The sequence below is a fragment of the Bos indicus x Bos taurus genome, chromosome 18, assembly GCF_003369695.1.
Source record: "Bos indicus x Bos taurus breed Angus x Brahman F1 hybrid chromosome 18, Bos_hybrid_MaternalHap_v2.0, whole genome shotgun sequence".
Taxonomy (NCBI): domain Eukaryota; kingdom Metazoa; phylum Chordata; class Mammalia; order Artiodactyla; family Bovidae; genus Bos; species Bos indicus x Bos taurus.
The window spans coordinates 57,900,358-57,919,732 of NC_040093.1; the positions used below are offsets into that span (position 1 = coordinate 57,900,358).

Here is a 19,375-nt window from a genome sequence, read left to right on the forward strand (position 1 = left end):
TGTATACCTGAAATTAACATAACGCTATGTTATGCTCTTACTTTAGTAAATCAGCTACGCTATTGCTTTAGTCGCTGTGTTGTGTCCAGTTCTTTTGCGACCCCATGGACTGTAGGCCGCCAGACTCCTCTGTCCAGGCAAAAATACTGGAGTGTGTTGCCATTTCCTTCTCCAGGGCATCCTCCTGACCCAGGGATCAAACCCACATCTCCTGCATTAGCAGGTGGGTTCTTTATCACTGAGCCACTAGGGAAGCCCCAAATCAACTATACTACAATAAAAATGAAAAAAAAAAAAAAAAAAACTGGCAAGATCATTTAGGGAAAATTGTTTGGTTTTATTTTGACTAAAGGTCTCTGAGTCTCCTCACCACCCCCTACCTCCCAGCAAGAAAAAGAATCCTATGTAAAGAGCAACTTAATTATATTTCACTTTTTGAAGAAGTAAACATAAAACGTTTCATGTACCCTTTTAAATAATAAATACTGGGAACCAAAAACTACGCACGAACTGTAAGGAATAGTACTGAAGGTTCCCCTGCATTTCTGAATCTCGAGGTGATGTTATCACCAGAAATCCACACTCACGTTGCTACGTTGGATGATGAGTTACTGACCTCACTTTACTTACGTTGCTTCAAGAAAGAACCAGCTGTTGCCTCTCTGGGTGGAGTGAGAAAAGTGAGAGGCACTGGCCTTTGTACAACCAGCTGGGTCTAGCAGGGTCAGGGCTGGGTCCACACTGTCTCAGGATTGCAGAGCTCAGCTCTGAGAGCGGCCTGGCCTGGCTTTGCTCCAGCGTGGCCACATGTTCTGATCACCTGGTTGGGAGCTTTAGCAGTGCCGGTGCTGGGCCCCACTCCAGGCCCACCCAGAGTCTCTGAAGGTACAGTCCAGCCCTCAGGAGTCTTGCAGCTTCTCCAGAAGATTCTCACTTGTGCAGCAGGTGCTAAGAAACTCTGGACCAAGGAAAGACGCTACATGTTTCCAGTGACGCTAGATTCATGTTCCTCCCTTTTGTTTCTGGGGTACGTTATGTACCCTTTGGGAGCCTCCGTTTCCTTATCTGTAAATGGAGGTATAGTGATACCAAAATCTCAAGGTTATTCGGAGTCAAAAGTCCAGCAAAAGCCCCTGTCCCCCAGTCAGTGTGGGGGTCCTTTCTTCCCCACTGTCTCCGAAGGCATTTCTATTTGACCCACATTTTCCATTCAGTCCCACAATAACTTGCAAGTTTATTCTGCTGTCTGGTTCAAACGTGTGTATCCATGTCAGAGTTATTTATTCCTAGGTTGTAAACGCTGAGTTCCTGTGAGGATTAAAGGAGAATGTCTGGCATACACTGAGCATTTGGGAAAAAATTACACTCCCAAAGGTGGCAACTCTGGTGCAGAAGTAACGAGCTCAGGGCTTATGGGGATCAGAAGACCTGGGCTCTATGATTTAAAAACTGTAACTCATCACATGACCCCTCTGAACCTCACTTTATTCTGCCAAAAGGGTTGGCAATGCCCAAGTCATGGGGTTTGTTGAGAGGATCAGATTGAAGCTATAAAGTGAAAACATGACCACGTTCTCCTTGTCCATTTTGTATATTCAGAAAAGCAATGGTCCCCATTCATGGAAAATATTTTCTGAGTCAAGCACTTGGTGAAGCACTCTGCATGTACTGGCTTGCTCTGGCCTTATATAATCCTGTGACATGAGTGTTCTTAGCAGCATTTGGGGGATGAGAAAACTCAAGGAAGACAATCAGGTTGCCTTGGATCACACAGCTACTAAGAGATCGAAGCAAAACCAGGAAGTCTGACTTCAAAATACCCACTCTTGACAATTTCACACAGGTCTGATGAGTGAGGGATGTTTGCTAGGTTTCTACTTTTCAAAGTAATGGGTGGAGGACCCCAAGAGGGCCTGTCTTGGGTTGATATGTTGGCCTTATTATATCCAGAACACTGAAGAACCCCAGTTCTTGAGCCCCAGTTCTTGAACCTTCATTCAGGTTCCAACTGTTCCTCAGGGCAATGTTATGGTGAAACAAAGGATTTTTTACAGTGGTGATAATAACTTGATCGTTACAATAGATCTCCATATTCATTATCTAGAGCTGCCATCACAAAGTTGCACAGAAGGTAATTTTCTCACTGTTCTGGAGGCTGGGAACTCCACAACCCAGGTGTCAGCAGGGTTGATTTCTTCTGAGATGTCTCCTTGGCTTGTAGACAGTCTTCTCACATGGTCATCCCTCTGGATGTGTGCACCCCCCAGTGGCTATGAGTGTCCACTTTTCCTCTTAAAAGGACACCAGTTTGGATGAGGGCCCACCCCAATGGCCTCGCTTTACATTAATCACCTCTCAAAGGCCCCACCTCCAACACTGTCACATTCTGAGGGGCCAGGGGTTGGGACTTCAACATATGAATTGGGGAGGGGCACAGCTGAGCCCACCACAATATCATGAAGGCACAATGACAAGTTAATACAGGATGTGTTGGCCGAAAGTAACAGAATATCTGCTGACACACCAAAGACGTGCATTTATCTCAGACATCGAGTCACCTGGGGGGCTCGGGGGCTCGGAAGCTCACCTGGGTCATCTCGCCAGGCTCCCACCTCCCACACTGCCTTCCTCAGGGGGTTAGTTTTTCACTCTCGGGCTTGCTCAGTTTTGCTTATGAATGACTGCCTTCCCTCCAGGAATCATGTCCTTGCAGAATAACTACAAAAGTAAGTAGATAAGATGGGGACATAACAGGCATTTTTAAAAACACTTGTCTCTCTTTTTGTGCTAGAGAAAACTCTTTCCCATAATGACCTGAGCAGATTTTTCTTAGTGTCATTGGTTGAACAGTATCACATGATCTCCCCTAGTCCAGTCCCTGGCAAGGAGGAACAGCAGCGCCCCGAGTTCCTTAAATCCACCAAAAGTCACCCCTGAGGAGCATGTTGCCATCTGAATCATAGCAGGATTCTATGAGCAAGGAAAAAGGAGGGAATAGCTTGTAATAGGCAACCCACAGTGTCGGCTGCAGGCAGTACAATGTTCCTGCGTCCTCAAATTCACGTTTCCTTAGCACCAACTATGGGCTGAAAATGCAGCAGCGAGCCAAACAGGAAAACTATTCTGTGCCTTCTTGGAACTTACACTGACTACATGCCAAGTTCTGAGGATGCAGAAGTGATTAATGAGAGTCAGTCCCTGCCTTCTTAGGCTCTCATGATGTTCTTTCGGTTTGTGGGCTGAGTCTGCATACCCCACAGGACATACATTTCCTAAGGCAGTTAGAGGCGGTGCAGTGGTTCGCAGGGCTGTCTTCATGTCAAACTTCCATCTTCCCTCTTTATAAACACTGATAATAAGCAGCAGTGCTATTTCCCAAGAAACTCTGGCATCACTCTGGAACCATAAAAGCCTGACCACTGCTTTCTATGTCTTTGCTAATATGGAAGAGTGGACAAGTAGGCGTTGTCTCCCAGCCTGTCCTCCAGCCTCTGATAAACACCACTCACTGGATGTTTGACACGTGCCAAGAAGTGTACTAAGTGTCTTATTAGCCATCTTTTACTTAATCTCTTTGAGGGACTCATTAGTAATCTTATTTTTACAACCTCAGAGATGTGGAGGAATTTGATCAAGGTCAACGGCTAGTTAGTGCATGTTCTTGCCCAGTACCCGGTAATGCTGCCCACTTTTTGAAGCTGTTGGTTGAGGAACAGAGTAGATATGAGAGCAAAAGTAGGTGTTTCACAATGTCTAAAATGCCTTAAAATGGGCCAATGCATAAGTGAACAGGGCAAGGGAAATATGAAGGGAAGCAGCTCTTCATACACAAGAGTTTTGGTCATTTATTGATATGTAACAAACCACTCTAAGACTCAGTGTCTTCAACATACAGATGGCCAAAAAACACATAAAAAGATGCTCAACATTGCTAATTATTGTGTATGTGTGTGTCAGTTGCTCAGTCATGTCCGACTCTTTGCAATCCTATGGATTGTAGCCCATCAGGCTCCCCTGTCCATGGGATTCTCCAGGCAAGAATACTGGAGTGGGTTAGAGAAATTGAAATCAAACTATAATGAGGTACCACCTCACACCAGTCAGAATGGCCATTATTAAAAAGTCTGCATAAAACAAATGCTGGAGAGAGTGTGGAGAAAAGGGAACCTTCCTCCTACACTGTTGATGGGATATAAATTGGTGCAGCCACTATGCAGAGCAGTATGCTGCTGCTGCTGCTAAGTCGCTTCAGTTGTGTCCGACTCTGTGCGACCCCATAGACAGCAGCCCACCAGGCTCCCCTGTCCCTGGGATTTTCCAGGCAAGAGTACGGGAGTGGGTTGCCATTGCCTTTTCCAGTATAGAGGTTCCTTAAAAAACTAAAAATAGAAATACCAGTGCCGGGGTCCAGCCCCGGTGGATCCAGGGAATTCGAGGCGGGGACGGCGTCGGCGAGGATCAGGAAACAACTGCTTAATTAAATGTTAATTAAGGATATAAAGAGTAATAGAATAAGGATAGCTCAGTGAGGAAATTCAGTGGAGAAAAGAGGCTGAAATAAGGATAGCTCAGTGAGGAAATTCAGTGGAGAAAAGAGGCTGAATAATTCAGCCAGAAGGTAAGAGAAAGAACGACATGGGGAGACCAAGTTTCGGTGAACAAGGCCCGCACTTTATTTTCCAAAGTAGTTTTTATACCTTAAGTTATGCATAGAGGATAATGGGGGAAGGGGTAGAGTCATGCAGTAAGCCAGGCTTTCTTCCTGCAAACTTATGATATGCAAAAGTTTAGGTGATTTGCATCATCTTCTGGCCCAGAGGCCTGTTAACATTTTAAGACTCTTTCTTCAGAAAACTTATTTTTCTCTAAAGGTGGTAAGTCAAGCGCCACCCTCCAAAAGCATTAGATAAAGTTGCATTCCTACAGAGCAGAGGTGTGGTGGGCTATAAGAAGAAAAAGAATTAACTCAAGGGTCCCAGGTTACAAACATTAAAGCTACTACTTACACCAATTATATTAATCAATACACTGCCAGGGACACAGCAGGTAAGGGATATGGAAACTTAGCAGCAAACATTGGCCCAACAAGTGAAAATCCTTCACCAATACAATTTCTAATCAATCTTTTAACTGCTCAAAGGAATCTGTATTTAGACAGTTTAGAACATCTCATGCCTCTCACAGTTGGGAGGCTCTGAGCAATCACATGTGGCCGGAAAAACTTATTCAGGCAGGCTAGAGGACTTTCAAAGGAGTTGGTTTGAAACACTGTCACACCCAGGAATTATTAACTGGAGCTGTAAGCTAACTCTTTTTTCAGAGAGAGGTAGTAGGGGACAGCCCCCCGTAAAGTCAGAGGTGTAGGTGAAAGCAGGTGTAGGTGAAAGCACAAAGCAGAATGTAGGCAGACTCTAGTTTGGGGGGTAGATGCTCGAGATTTTCCAGGGGAACTCCTGAGGCTTGATCCCGCCTTTGCGTATGCCAAGCCTCCTTCCTCATGACCTTTGCCACAGGCGGAGCTCGCTCCCAGCAATCCAGCAATCCCACTCCTGGGCGTATATCCAGAGAAAACCACAATTCGAAAAGATACACGCACCCCTATGTTCATTGCAGCACTATTTACAATAGCCAGGACATGGAAGCAACCTAAATGTCCATCAACAGATGAATGGATAAAGAAGGTGTGGTACACAGACACAATAGAACATTACTCATCCATAAAAAAGAATGAAATAATTCCATTTGCAGCAACATGGATGGATGGACCTAGAGCTTATCATACCAAACGAAGTAAGTCAGACAGAAAGACATACACCACATGATATCACTTATAAACGGAATCTAAAGTATGGAACAAATGAATCTATCTACAAAACAGAAACAAACTATAGGGAGCAAATTTATGATTACCAAAGGGGAGAGGGGGAGGGGGTAAATCAGGAGTTTGGGATTAATATATACACACTACTATATATAAAATAGAAGATCAACACAGGGAACTCTACTCAATATTCTGTGCTAACCTAAACGGGAAAAGAGTCTGAAAAAGAATGGATGTATGTATCTGTGTAACTGAATCACTTTGCTGCACACCTGAAACCTATACAATATTGTCGATCAACTCTACCCCAATATAAAATAAAAATTAAATTAAAACACACTATTAAATGAAAGAAAAAGACTTAATGACTTCAAATAACAGCCACTTTGATCACGTCTGTGGGTCCAGTGGGCTCAGCTCTGTGGGTCTGCAGTGCTCTGTGGGTCAGTCCTCTGCTTTCACTGCGTGTGGTTCCGGGCGTGGTTGGGGATCCACTGGCAGCTGACTGGGACACCAGGAGGGCTGGGCCTGGGCCTCTCTCCCTCTCCATACAGTCTCAGGGCCCATCACTCACCCTCTTCTCCCTGAGATCTATCAAGATAGAACTTCTTCCGTGGCAGCAAAAGCCCCCTTAAGGTGAAGGCTTCAAGAGAGAGGAAGCCAAAGGTACAAGTCTCCATTAAGGCTGGACCCAGGACAGCAGATCTGGGCAATTCTGGCAGGTGGGTGGTGAGGAAGCCGGGATGACCCTGCCAGGGACATAGTAAGAGATACTCACAACTAAGTGCCATTTATTGAGAGCTGCCTGTGTACTGGGCTTTCTTCTGAAACTTTTGTACATAAAAATGCATGTCCTCCTCACAATAACCCTAGGTACAGGTGTTTAGCTCCATGGTACAGATAAGGAGAGTGAGGCACAGAGGAGCTAAGTAACCTTCCCTGTACACAGAACTGGGCTTCGAACCCAGGCAACCTGGCTCTGCCTTCCGTGGGGTCGCAGAGTCAGACAAGACTGAGTGACTGAGCTGAACCTAACTGAAGACACATGCAGCTGGTGGCTGCCATATTGCACAGTGCGGATCATCATGGAAAGTTCTTCTGACAGTGCTGAGTTAGCTGGAGAGCTGCCAGGATGGCATTTATATGTGACTCAGGCAGACAGATGGAGAAGGAAATGGCGACCCACTTCAGTATTCTTGCCTGGAGAACCCCATGGACAGAGGAGCCTGGTAGGCTACAGTCCAAGGGGTCGCAAAGAGTCGGACACGACTGAGAGACTTCACTCACTCACTCATCACTCAGGCAGAGAGAAGCAGGTAGGACTGCACAACAAGCCAGTTTGGAGGGTACAAGGGTCAGAGAAGCACATGGTTCACAATGGTAAAAATGCAAATAGTCCAGGTAGTCATTCATTCATTCATTCACATATTCATCTGTTCCACAAGAACAGAGTGCCACCCTTGGTGGGGGTGGGGGTAGCAGTGGCTCATCAGAGGTGACAAAGAGGCAGGAGTGGGAAATCCTCTAGAGTGAGGAATGTGGTGAGGAGAGTGAATGTCCAGAAGGCTTCCCAGAAGGGGCAATGCTGAGTTGAGAGCTGAAGGATGACTGGGAGTTGGCCACATGGAGAAGCTGGAAGAAGAGGCCAAAAGGGGACCCAGCTTGGGCAGAGACTCAGAAGCATCACACAGCCTGGCCATACCACTTCACACCAGACTATTGAAGGAGTAGGCACGCAGTAGAGGGGAGGAGGGATCGGGGGAAACGGTGGGCAAGAGAGAGGGAACCGGGGAAGAGAACTGTTCAGACTTGAAGCACTGGAGGCCGGGGTGGCTGGGAGGGAAGCAGGAAGCAGGTTGGAGTTCTAAGAGGTGCTGACTGGCAGGGCCCTTCCCTGAGCTGGGTTGAGTATCCCCTGGAGCTCCTCCAAAGTCACACACACGTTTGCACAAGTTGGCCATGTTGCCTCCAGCAGCAATCCAAAGCAAGAGACTTGGAAGAGGACTCCGTCCCAGAGGGCGGAGGGCAGAGTGCAGAACCACACACCGTCTGCCCTCTGGAGGGTCTGAGAGGCTCTCAGGGGGAGAAGAAGGCGTGGTCTCCTCCCTCAGGAAGGGGGAAGGACAGGCCTTCCCAGATGTGTGCCCCGCTTTGTGCTTTGTGCTCACCAGCCATATTTTCTTATCCTGGCCCAGACCCAGCAGGCGCTACTACTGTCCCCTCTTTATGGAGGAGGGCTTCCCCTGTGGCTCAGCTGGTAAAGAATCCACTTGCAATGCGAGAGACCTGGGTTCGATCCCTGGGTTGGGAAGATCCTCTGGAGAAGGGAAAGAATACCGACTCCAGTATTCTGACCTAGAAAATCCCATGGACTTGCATAGTCCATGCGGTCGCAAAGAGTTGGACACAATTGAGTGACTGAACTGGAAGCTACCCTCGCCGGGAGTTGGTGATGGACAGGGAAGCCTGGCATGCTGCAGTCCATGGGGTTGCAAAAAGTTGGACACGACCGAGCAACTGAACTGAACTGAACTTTATGGAGGAAGCAACTGAAGCTTTTGAGGTTGTAGCCCTGGGCCAGAAATCACACAACATGGCAGGCGTAGGTGATTGAACATGGGATCCTCTTACCTGATCATCTGGGGAAGGAGGCAGGAAGAGGAGGCTACCCTTCCCTGGGGCCACTTTTTCCATGGAGCATGTTGCATCCGTAAAGCAGTCTTGGGATCAAGAAGTAAAGCTAAATTCAAAAGGAAAAGTTCTTGTGATATAAAAACAACAGCCTTGGGGGCTTCCGTGGTGGCTCATTGGTAAAGAATCTGCCTGCTGATGCAGGAGACATGGGTTCAATCCCTGATCCTGGAATATCCCACATGCTGAGAGGCAACTAAGCCCAGTTGACACAACTGCTGAGCCTGTGCTCTAGAGCCCGGGAGCTGAAGCTACTGAAGCCCTGGACTCGAGAGCCTGGGCTCTGCAACAAGAGGAGCCAGCGTGATGAGGAGCCTTTAAACTACAACTTGAGAGTCGCCTCCACTTGCCACAACTAGAGAAAAGCCTGTGCAGCAACAAAGACCCAGCATAGCCAAAAATAAACATAAATAAATAAAATTATTAAAAACACAAAAAAGACAGCCTCGGACTTCCCTGATGGCCCAATAGTTGAGACTCTACACTTCTACTGCAAGAGGCATAGGTTCGATCCCTGGTCAGGGAAGCTCTGCATGACATGCGGTACAGCCAAAAAAATAAATAAAAATAAAAAAACCCAGCAGCCTTATTTCAGATAATTAGCAATTCTGTATCTTCTACTAAAATTATGGCCTAAAATAAGTTAATGTTTCCCTTTTGGAGATAATGTTATCATATCTAAATTACTTTGCAGTTTTCCAATTAAGCTAGCTTTTAAATGGTGCCTCTAATTAGTCATGGTGATAAGCTGAACAGATAATGTGGAAATCTTGGATAGCAGGGTTCAGGGTAACAGGCAAAGTCCCAGCAAAGGTGGCAGCTGCCTCCCCTAGGGACAAGCATTGGTGGGGAGTTCCAGAACACAGGATGTAGGAAGCAGGGGGAGAGCCTCCCTGGGATTCCAGGAGCAAACACATCATTGCTAAACAAAGACCATAAATTATGCCATTAACATTTAACAGGATTTGTAACTTCCTCAAAGTTCTACTAAACAGCAGAGGCTGGTGTCATATAGGGTATGACAGGTAGAAAAGCGGGAAATCATAGCTCCTGACCTCAGGGAGCTGACCTCAAGGAGAAAGGAATGCAGGTAATAATAACAATAACCACACAGATGTATTGTATATTATCATTTATATAAAATGAGTTTGTCACACGTGGGAGGTAGAATTGACAAGACTAACATACAGTGGGCATTAATGTTAAAATGGAAGTAAACTGCTATAAAGACATGGAATAAGTGGCACTTAACTCCTGCAGCACCTGAGAAGGCTTAGGGGAAGAGGTTTACAGTTGAGCTATTTTTGAAAAAGTGTGTAAGTGTGCAAATGTATAAGAGAAGGCATTCTCAGTAAAGAAACAGCATGTGCAAAAGAGTGGTGGTGTGGCTGGCTGCAGCAGGCCACCCAGCGGGAGATAAGGTAAGGTTCTGTAGTTTATCTTGGTTCTGGGGTACTGATACGAAATAGGAACTTGGCAATCTGGGGGCCTCTGCCTGAGACACCTCTTCAGCTAGCTCTCCCCCAATCCCTACCTCTACCCCATTCCTTTCCAGTCCTTCAAGATCCAGGTTACCAGGCACCTTAGGGTAGCAAACAGCCAAGTGTACATGAGCAAACCTGGAAGGCTAGTCTACACAGATGTTTAAAAAATCTAGAGAACACCGCCCACTATTCCAATACTGAGGTCATTATCAGCTTCTCAGAGCTGGTCCCCAAGTATAGTACTGAAATCATCAGAAAAGTGTGCAGGACACGACGACTCAGCTGTGCAAACATGTTTCTCGGAATTTGATCCAGCAGCCTAAGCCTTCAGGTGGGATCAGCAACATGAACAACAGTGAGATTATTAATTTGGTTTAAATAGGTGTTGAGTCTATAGCAAGAATCACAGAGATGTTCATGCCCTGTGGGCAGCATCCCAGTCCTGAGAAGAGACTTGTCTGAGCTTGGCTCTCCCAGAAGCAGACCTGAAGACTGAGATTCCAGTGCATAGACGGTTTATTTGGGACGTGAACCCAGGAAATGCCTGTGAGGGAGTGGGAAGTGAGCCCGGGAGGGTAGACATTGCTGTTGTCATTTAGTCGCTAAGTTGTGTCTGACTCTCTGCGACGCTGTGGACTGTAGCCTGCCAGGCTCTTCCGTCCACGGGATTTCCCAGGCGAGAATACTGGAGTGGATTGCCATTTCTTTCTCCAGGGGATCTTCCCAACCCAGGGATCAAACCTGTGTCTCCTGCTTGGCAGGCAGAGTCTTCACCACTGAGCCACCTAGGAAGCCTGTGGTAGACATTAACAGAGCATTATCAAGGCCATTACCATCTGGGACAACTGAGCTCCCTCGGTGGGGAACTCTAGAGATGGTGTGAACATGCCTTAGAGTGATCTTGAGAGAGATGACGGATTGACCCAGTAACTTTGGTCAATAAGGGTGAGACTTTCTCCTGAGAGGCTAACTTTCAGAAACTTCCATCCTCTTCCTTGTGTGCAGAGGGAGGCAAGGAGCCACGGGTGTCTGCATTGAGAAGCCTTACATGGTGTAAGGGGTTAAGGTAGGGCATTGCCAGTGTCTGCTGTAACCCTCAAGAGATAACTCAGAAGATGTTCATAGCAGTGTTGACTAGGATAGCAAAACTGAATAGATGGAGAAAATCACACATAAAATCTAGCAAATGGAGATGGACTACTGAAGGTCCATTCATGAAAGGAGACTCAGCCACCGCCATGCTGATTTCAAAGCCATTTAGCAACATGGAAAAGATTTCCTATAATGCTAAGAGGTAAAGGCAGGATTCAATGTGAGCTATTTATATGTATACTATGATTGTGCCTGAATAAAATGTTTATCTTCAAGAGAAGAAGCATTCAAAGGAAGCACAAAGAGATGAATATGTGTTAGGGGAATGAAACTATGAAAATTCTTTTGCTTTTTTGTCTTTTTGATCAAATAAGAGACAAAGATTCAATATGACTAACAAAAACTCCAATTCATGTAGAATTGCACCCTTTCCCAAATAAACTGCTTGCACTTGAGTTCTTGTCTCAGGTTTCTGAGGGAAGCCAGACTAGCGTGGGTCTGTTCCTAGGACTTCGATGTCTGGGCCGCAGGGCATGAACAGCATTCTGGTTCTTTTTAGGGACTCAATGCCCTATTTAAACCAAACCTGCTCTCTTCCTGTTTTCCACTTACTGATAATGCAAACCAGGATTTGGAGGCTTGGGCAGCTGGATGGATCCCTGGAATCAGGTTCACATGGGTCCAGTCATGTCCTGTCTTTTCTTCACATACACAGAGGTTAATGCACATTGAGAGCTGACATCACCCAGATAAATTCTGTGCCCAGGAGTCTGCAATTAATCAGAAAATGAAGAACATGAAAATGGAATTTAGCCTGCAGATTTGCAATCCTTATCGAATGTCGCCAAGCACATTCCATGCGGGACATAAATTAAGCCTTTACCCAGGAGATACACTATCTCTGCGTTCGGCCTTCCACATAGATTTCTAATGAAAGTCATTTGTTGCTTGGCCCCTAGAGATAAGAGGCTAGCTCTGCCCAGCCTGTGAGTCAGCGTTGACATCGAATCCTACCCAGGGCCCTGCCCGGCGGAACGACTCCTGAGGGCTTGGAAGGCTTCTGGGAATGGTAATTGGGTTGGGGGCAGGGGTTGGTTTTCAAGGGTCAGCCCCAGGGACCTGGGATGGGGCCAGGCTGGCCAGTGCAATTGAGTCCTACTGTGTGCCAGCCAAGGGATACATGGAGATTAACAGACATCATTCCTTCTCCCCAAGAATTGCACAGAATAAAATAATCCAAGTGTACCTCAACAGAAAGATGGATAAGCAATATGTGGTCTATATTACCTGCAGTAAAAAAGGAATAAAGTGAAAACTTTGAAAATATTATTCTAGACACAAAGGCACACATAGGATTCTGTGTGTATGAAACATCCAGAATGGTGAAGTCCATAAAGACAGAAAGTCGTAGCTGCCAGAAGCTGGGGGAGAGATGGCTGGGAGCGAAAAACAGAAAGCGGTAACTTGGGTCAGAGCGAGTTAACAGCTTAAAGCCAAACGTTAGACCTTTGGCCACCCTGCCATGAGAATCCACTTACCTGATACCTTTTCTGAAGGCTCCAGAATCCCACCATGTTGCATGGCTCCCTTCTCCAACCACAAATTACTAACTTCTTACGTAGCCCATCTCTTCCGGCACTGTGTTTTGTCATAATGGTATAAACCAGGCCCTGGAATCACCCCTATCACAACCCAAATGGCCTACATAGATATCTTTCTAAAGAAAAAATTCCCTAGAGAAACTCTGGCATTTTCCCACTGCTAAAGTATCATAGTAATTCTGGCAAACTTAATTAATATTAAAAGTTATCATGAACAACAAACATTACCCAGAAAGGCAAACGAAAAGCTAAGGTGGGGATATAACATATCTGAAAGACCCTTCCTTGAACATTTATTCTATAAGCTTTTTAGGAATGCTCTCCCCGCCCAAAAAAAGGAAGGAAGCATCAATACCTGCTATAAGATGGATGAACCTTGAAGACATTATGCTAAAGTGAAAAAGCCAGTCACAACAGGCCACATAGTGTAGGATTCCATTTAGATGAAATTTCCAGAACAGTGGGTATATGGGATGTACCATATTTTATTAACCAATTTTCTCTCAATGGATGTTTAGGTTGTTTCCAATCTTTCCTTCTCACAAAATTCTCCAACGGATAACCATATATCTATATATATGACATTTCACATATGTATGAATTTTTCTGTAGGCAAAATTCCTAGAAGTGGAACTGCAACATTACAGAGCTTTTGCTTTTAAAATGTTAATGTTTTTTGATAGATATTTCTATACTGCCCACAACAGAGGGTGTACTAATTTATAATTCCAACAGCAATCAGTGAAAGAGCTTGTTTCCCCACATTTTGGGGGTGTATTTGGAAACACTGTCAGGGACCAGTTCTTATAGGGCCTTGAATACAAAGCTAAGAGGCTTGAACTTGATCCATTGACCACGGACACCTGTTGGAGGGTTTAGGAAGTGGGTGAAGATGGGCAGGTTTGAAATTTTAGAAGCTTGTTTTCATGATGACATCAAATAAATTTTGTAGGAAATATTTATTCTCAAATAGGCATGAGTGGTAATGTGATGAGTCAGAGAGCAGAAAAAAGTCTTCATTAGGATGAAGCCACGCTGGGAGAATGTGATTATCATCTGGGCAGAGTGGCCACTCCAGACAGTAGGGCTGGATATGAGCACAACTTGGTTTCTTTACCATCTGTAACTCTAGCTTTCCTGCTGCTTTTCTTTTATCGCATAGTTCCCACAAGCTGATGGCTCCTCACGAAACATTGAGCCCTGAAGGGTAATGACATAAAACCAAGAACCAGGGATTTTTATCGGAAGCTAACAGTTGACCGAATGACAAGCAGACAGGAGATACAGCACTGCTATCTTTCTCTACAAGACTGTTTCGCAAATTAACTGGATTTGGAACTGTCATGGAACAAAGAGCTGGGGGAAGCAAAACAGCAGACACATTCGTCCTGAGTGTTTTGTCTCTTACACAAGAGGTTAGTCACTATGATGTGATACAAAAAGAGGAGGAAAGATGGATGGCAGTCAGTTGTGAAGGCACCAACATATGAAGGACCTGAGCCGGCTCCACCCAGATGTTCCAGCCGTGGTTCAAAGATGAGCACCTTGGCCGTGGTACTCCTGGGGCTTGCTCTGGAGTTTGGGGCCATTACTGCTAAGCCAGATGACGGCAGCTTTTGCTCTAAGAACCAAGTGGCTTTCAGAGATGCTTGCTACGAATTTGTGTCTCTCAGCCGCACCTTCTACGGTGCCCAGAGCTGGTGCGAGAGGCAAGGAGGTCATCTGGTCTTCATTCGTGATGAAGCCACCCAGAAATTTCTGCAGAAGCACCTCTCCCGGGACAGGGAATGGTGGATTGGACTCACAGGGAGCTCAGCTCGGAATGGAACCGCAGAAGGTAGGTGCTGTGATAATTATACTTTATGGGGAGTTTGTGGCTGTGATTCTCACCATAGCTTCTTATCCAGAGCTCCATGGAGCAAATTGCTGCTGCTGCTGCTGCTAAGTCGCTTCAGTCATGTCCGAGTCTGTGCAACCCCATAGACGGCAGCCTACCAGGCTTCCCCGTCCCTGGGATTCTCCAGGCAAGAACACTGGAGTGGGTTGCCATTTCCTTCTCCAATGCATGAAAGTGAAAAGGGAAAGTGAAGTCGCTCAGTCGTGTCTGACTCTTCTGAACCCCATGGACTACAGCCCACCAGGCTTCTCCGTCCATGGGATTTTCTAGGCAAAAGTACTGGAATGGGGTGCCATTGCCTTCTCCGATGGAGCAAATTAATATGTGCCAATTCTCATGATTAGGAGATTCTCCTTTTGGTTGTTTTGGATCAAATGAAATAATTCTTGCTCAGTAGCTAGCAGAGAATCTGGCACACAGCTAACGTGCTAATGTTAAAAGCCAATGTCCTTTTCTTTACTTGTGCCTAAGACTAGCTGTGGCATCTTCACTTCTTGGTGGAACAGTGCTGGGCACTGCCCTGAGGGCTTCACATCCATTTTCACACTGAATCCTTATCATAATTGATGAGAATTATCACTGTTGTCCCTACTCGATAGACACGAAAACTGAGCCTCAGGAAATAATGACTATTTCCAAAGCACTCCCATATGTCTTTCCTTACTTGTTATGAGGCTGAAGTGGGTTAAGTGCTTAACACAGCTCAGTTCACAACAGAAAGTCTCATGTTAACGGTCGTCCTGGAAACCCTTCCTTATCCTTCTCTCGGTTCTTGGTGGAATAGTGAGCCTTCCTTCAACCCCTCCATGTTCAGGTGAGTCCTCCTCTTTGCACCTGAAGGACCTTGTCCACTTCTGGCATGACGTCAGTTCTTAGGTGTCTTCCCCCACACTGTGAACTCTTCAAGGGAAGGAACAGTATTGTGGCCATTTTTGTTTTCCTGGGGTCCATTCATAACAAAGAATGGGTGTTCATATTTAAGCTTTACACCTGCCCCATGAGGCGAGCACTGCTACACTTATTTTATGGACGGGGAAAATAAGTCCAGAGAGAGGACATGGCTTGCTCAAGATGACAGTGTCCTGCCACCTTGCATTGCCCTGTAGAAACTGCTGGGCTTTAGTAATGAGAAGCTAGGTCTGGCGGAGAAGGCAATGGCACCCCACTCCAGTACTCTTGCCTGGAAAATCCCATGGACGGAGGGGCCTGGTGGGCTGCAGTCCATGGGGTCGCTAGGAGTCAGACACGACTGAGCGACTTCACTTTCACTTTTCACTTTCATGCATTGAAGAAGGAAATGGCAACCCACTCCAGTGTTCTTGCCTGGAGAATCCCAGGGACGGGGAGCCTGGTGGGCTGCCGTCTATGGGGTTGCACAGACTCGGACATGACTGAAGCGACTTAGCAGCAGCAGCAGCAGCTTGGTCTGGGCTGAGCACCTGCAGCAACATGCCAGCATAGATGGAAAGGCTTTAATAAAGGAGCAGCCGCCAAAGCTCAGTTTAGGAAACTCACAACCAGGAGATCTGAATTCTAAGATGCATCTTCAGGTGACATCCTTTGAACGGTTTCTTGTTTTGTAGGCACAGAAAGCGTGGATTTCAGTGTATCAGACACTCATTTACATGCAGTTAAAGGAGCACGTCTACTTTACATTTTTATGTTTATTATTGGCTGTGCTGGGTCTTCGCTGCTGCATGAGGGCTTGCTCTCGTTGCAGCGAGTGGGGGCTACCCTCCAGATGCAGTGGCTTCTCTCGTCCCGCAGCACGGGCTCTAGGGCGCACCGGCTGCCGCAGCTGTGGCATGTGGGCTCAGTAGCTGTGGCACACGGGCTTAGTTGCCCCGCAACATGCAGGATCTTCCCAGACCAGGGATCAGACCAGTGTCCCCTGCACTGGCAGGTGGATTCTTTACCACTGGACCACCAGAGAGGTCCAGAGCATGTCTATTTACAATCTCCGAGGGATACTGCATGGCTGTTACAGAAAATGGGGTAGATCTGAGTAGGCTGCGAGGTCCCGACCTCCAGCATTCAAAGTTGCTTAAGCAGCAGGGGACTGTCCTGGCCGTGTGCAGTACCATAGCATTCGAGTACTACGCTACGTGCCATTTGGGTACTAGATTCCAGGCGCTCTAGAGGTGGGTGTGTGGATGCCACTTGTTCTGGAACAATTTGCAAGAGACATAACAATGATGGGAGAAGTCTGTGAGTTGAAAGAGATGTTTTCATTTTATACCTTTTTGCTCTCTGAATCTTCCTTAACAATATGTATGGATTCTTTCCTCTAAAAAATGGTAAATGTATTCTTAAGTCTTCACAGTAAATATTTCATATCCAGTGCTTTCAAGATCTCTGGTGTCCTTGATACACACACACACACACACACACACACACACACACACACAGTCTCTCTCTCACTTCTTCAGTAGCCTTGTCAGTGCATTCAAGTCTCTGAAGAGTACCGAGGCTATGAAAACTACTTCTACTTTAACTTATCACTGTCCACGTATATATAACAAGTCCCCTGTTTCTTTCTGGAACATTTCTTACCAACCCAAGGCACACTGCTATGCTCTTTTTTCGACTGTGCTTAGACATTGCTGGAAGCATCATTTATTTAACCAAACTGCCTTGCATGGGCTCGGTGCCCTGGTTTGCAGGTCAAGAAACCTGGAAGACAGGTCTTCCTGTCTTACGTTGGAAGACAGTGGCTAGGCAATGCCCCTGCACTGGCGTGGCACAGAGGCCTACAGGCCGTCCGTCAGCACTGATTAAGCACCCACTGCACACAAGGAGTGGCGTTGGGGCAAGGCCTGGTGGTCGTGTTCCCATCCCAGGGCCCAGGATCTGGATGGACACCTCATGTGTGAGCTACAGCCACTGGCGCCGAGGGCAGGATGCTTCTGCACCCAAAGCCTGCAGCTACATCGGGAGAGACCCTTCCTTTAGGTGGGTGGCCTCGGACAACTGCACGCAGGAGTTCGCCTTCATCTGCGAGTTTGGTGAGTTGGGCTCTGCTCTGGGGTCTTCCTCCAGCTTTTCCTGTCTCTTGGTTTGTCTCCGTCTCTCTGCATCTCCTCTCTCGCTGTGTCTCTCTTTGTCTCTCTCTGTCTCTCTCTCTCTAAATGCCCGCGGTCTCTGTGTGTGTGATGCTCCGTGTCTCTGTGTCTCACTCCATCGTCTCTCCAGCTTGCATCCCTGTCCACTCACCTGCCTACCTCCGTGCTGGTCTCACAACCAGCATTAGATGGAGATGCTCGGCCGCATTTCCTCTCCTTTCCAGTCTTCCCATGGAAGGAGATGTGGTCCCAGGAGATTGTTCTCACTCGCCTTTGACTCCTGCTCCCTGGTCAGCCTGGCTTTGAGCCCCTCACCCCCAACTCCTGAATCCCCTCCGTGCTCTGCTTTTGTGCCCTTTCCATCTGCTGCCTGTGGTTGACCCTTTCTGGGCCCTGGGGGCTGTGTGTGTGTGCAAGTCCCTGAAGGCATGGCCTGTGGCTCCACGCTGGGTCCTGCCTGCCATGTGGGGCTTGGTCTTGGAGTTGAGCTACCCCATGGTCCCCTGACCATCAAGCCAGGCTCAGTTGAAGCTTTTGTGCTTCCTGGGCCCAGCTTTCTTCCTGTTTCTAAGCCCCTTAGTGGAGACTCTGGCTTCCAGGCCCTGTTCTGGGTTTGGACACTTACAGGGGTCCCTGCTCTATTTCCCCCATGCTCAGCTTTAGATAGGTGCCATTCGAGCTTAACTCTCCTGCCTGGCTGATTGTGAAACTCAGAAACTTTGTGCACCTGTGGGTTATGCAACTTCCCTGGCTTCTTACCAAGCCCCTCCCCAACCCCCACCAAGCTCCTCCCCCTTCCCCACCCCCACTGCAAGCCTGTCTCAGCACCTTCAGCCCCAGGAGCTGAACTGCGCATGCCTGTGTGCGCTTACTCATCACACAGTAGAAGGACCTCTACTATTCTGTCGCAGGCCCACTACAAAGCTAAGAAAGGGAGGCTCGGAAGTTCTGGGGTAAGTTCCTGCCCCAAGGCCACAGGTCTAGGAAGTGATGAGACAAGATGTGATGATCAGAGAGACAGGGGGAGATGCTGTGCTGCTGGCTTTGAAGACAGAGGAAGGGGCCACAGTATGAGGACCGTAGGGGCCTCTAGAAGCTGGAAAAGGCGAGGGAATCGATTCTCCCCTAAAGGCTCCAGAAGCAATCAGCCCTGGCCACACCTGGATTTTAGCCCAGTAAAGCCCACACTGAACCACGACTATCAGAAGATACATTTGTGATGTTCAAGCCACTAAGTTTGTGGTCATTTGTTACAGCAGCCACAAGAATGAACACAGATTTTGGTCTCAACCTCTGCCCTGTGGTGCTCCCACCAGGCAGACAGGCTTGAGTTTGAAGCCAGTGGTTCCCACTTTCTGCTGTTCACACCTGAGCTAGGTCAATAAACAAATGCTTACCGAGTGTGGACCACATGCCAGGAGCTGGGCTGGAGTGGGATCTCAACACAGGGACCCCACAGAGCCCAGTGTCACCAAAGAGGATAACAGTACAGCTCATAGGACTGGTGAAAAGACTCAATGAAATCACTCGTTTTTTCAAAAAACGCTTGTTTAGCATCTTTGTTTTCAGATAAGGCTCAAGGAAGGTACTTAAACAGGCAGAACAATAGTTGCCGCTTCTGTAGCCCTGACTCTACGTGTAAAGATTCATCTGATCCTCCTAACAGTTCTATGGGGTGTGATGTTGACTACCCCATACAGGGGAGGCACAGAGAAGCCGGGTAGCCT

General features: G+C 47.0%; 1 protein-coding gene across 1 annotated transcript in view; it reads left to right on the forward strand.

Annotated features, from left to right (window-relative positions):
• The first annotated feature begins 13,764 nt into the window (after positions 1-13,764).
• PKD1L2 (polycystin 1 like 2) overlaps positions 13,765-19,375 on the forward strand; it is a 107,942-nt gene continuing 102,331 nt past the window's right edge. The window contains exons 1-2 of the mRNA XM_027513951.1: positions 13,765-14,526; positions 17,427-17,591. Coding sequence (XP_027369752.1) covers positions 14,226-14,526; positions 17,427-17,591 — 466 coding nt within the window. The 5' untranslated portion in view covers positions 13,765-14,225. The remainder of the gene's footprint in view (positions 14,527-17,426; positions 17,592-19,375) is intronic.